We start from the raw sequence: 1645 nt of genomic DNA, 5'->3' as shown, positions 1-1645 counted from the left end.
CGGGGAAAAATGCATCCAAATATTACCCCGTTCATTTTAGAGGGGATGGGTGGTGGCAGATTAAGCCTAATCCACATAAACGCCCGTCCATCCCCACCATCTGCACCTTCTGTTTATATAGGGACATGTTACTTGGTGTTGTCAGAGATGCAGGACAATCCGGCCCATCGGACGTCCATGCAAGCTGCCAAAAGCACGTCGTCACAATCAGAAGATGCCGAAGAACAGGAAAAAATTGGTAAGCAGGGATGCCTGTGTCTGTTAGCATTTAGTTAGCTCGAACGTGTCCCAGTAGTTGTCGCCAGCGTGATCGTTATACCAGAGTAGTGAGTGAGTGAGTTTGGTTTTAGGCCACTTTTAGCAATATTCCAATAATATCACGGCGGGCAACACCGAGAATGGGCTTCACACAATGTACGCATGTCGGGAATCGAACCCAGATCTTCGGCGTGACGAAGGAACGCTTTAACAACTGGGCTAACCGCCCTTGATACAAGAGTAGAAAATATGCTAGATGGAACAAGTAACTTAACGTGGAAGTGTTGGTCACAATGTTAACATGATAGTTTCTTTACAAGACGTTATGATACAAACCTCAGACGCTAGATACAAAACTCAATTCATTGTTCATCTAATATTTAATGACAGAGATGCAAGACAATCCTGTTTGCTGGAAATCCAGCCACGCTGTCAAGGACCACTCCACTCAACTTGCAGATGCAGAGAAGGAAGACAATCATGTTTACTGGACCCCCAGCCTCGATACCGGGGACCACTCCACTCAACTAGCATATGGAGAGAAGGAAGACAATCATGTTTACTGGATCCCCAACCTCGATACCGGGGACAACTCCACTCAACTCGCAGGTGCAGAGAAGGAAGACAATCATGTTTACTGGATCCCCAACCTCGATACCGGGGACAACTCCATTCAACTCGCAGATGCAGAGAAGGAAGTCAATCATGTTTACTTGACCCCCAGCCTCGATACCAGGGACAACTGTATTCAACTCGCAGATGCAGAGAAGGACGACAATCATGTTTACTTGACCCCCGCCTCGATACCGGGGACAACTCCACTCAACTAGCAGATGCAGAGAAACAAATGAACCATGTTAACTAGACCCTGGAACCACTTTGTCATGGGCCACCCCACACAGCTGGACAACGCAAAGAGGATGCTGAAACTGGTGCTTTCTGTTGTTAATCTCATCAGAACTGGTCGTACTGGTATTGAGGATGTACTCATTTAACATGTAATGTGAACAGATTAGTCGTTTACTGAGAAAACGACACTGATAGACAGCATTGTTAATCTGATGCGAAGTTGAACATTGACATGTATGTTTCTTGTATTGAACAATCACTGAATTCAAATTCGTTTGTTTGTTGTTTAACGCCGCACTCAGCAATATTCCAGATATATATGACGGCGGTCTGAAAAAAATCGAGTCTGGACAAGACAATCCAGTGATTGACATCATGAGCATCGATACACGCCATTGGGACCGATGACATGCTTCAACCAAGTCAGCGAGCCTGACCATCCGATCCTGTTAGTCGCCTCTTACGACAAGCATAGTCGCCTTTTACGGCAAGCATGGGTTGCTGAAGACCTATTCTACCCCGGAAATCTTCACGGGTC

At 46.0% G+C, this 1645-nt stretch overlaps 1 protein-coding gene across 1 annotated transcript; it reads left to right on the top strand.

Annotated features, from left to right (window-relative positions):
* The first annotated feature begins 152 nt into the window (after nucleotides 1-152).
* On the top strand, nucleotides 153-1430 carry LOC124144122. The gene is made up of 2 exons (XM_048390220.1): nucleotides 153-238; nucleotides 649-1430. The coding sequence occupies exons 1-2, from the start codon at nucleotides 178-180 to the stop codon at nucleotides 1086-1088; spliced, it is 501 nt and encodes a 166-aa protein (XP_048246177.1). The 5' UTR covers nucleotides 153-177; the 3' UTR covers nucleotides 1089-1430.
* Nucleotides 1431-1645: the final 215 nt, after the last annotated feature.

Source organism: Haliotis rufescens, unplaced genomic scaffold (assembly GCF_023055435.1).
Source record: "Haliotis rufescens isolate VD_foot unplaced genomic scaffold, xgHalRufe1.0.p SCAF_87, whole genome shotgun sequence".
Lineage (NCBI taxonomy): Eukaryota > Metazoa > Mollusca > Gastropoda > Lepetellida > Haliotidae > Haliotis > Haliotis rufescens.
Note: the sequence above shows the minus strand (reverse complement) of the source record. Positions and strands in the feature narration are given on the sequence as shown.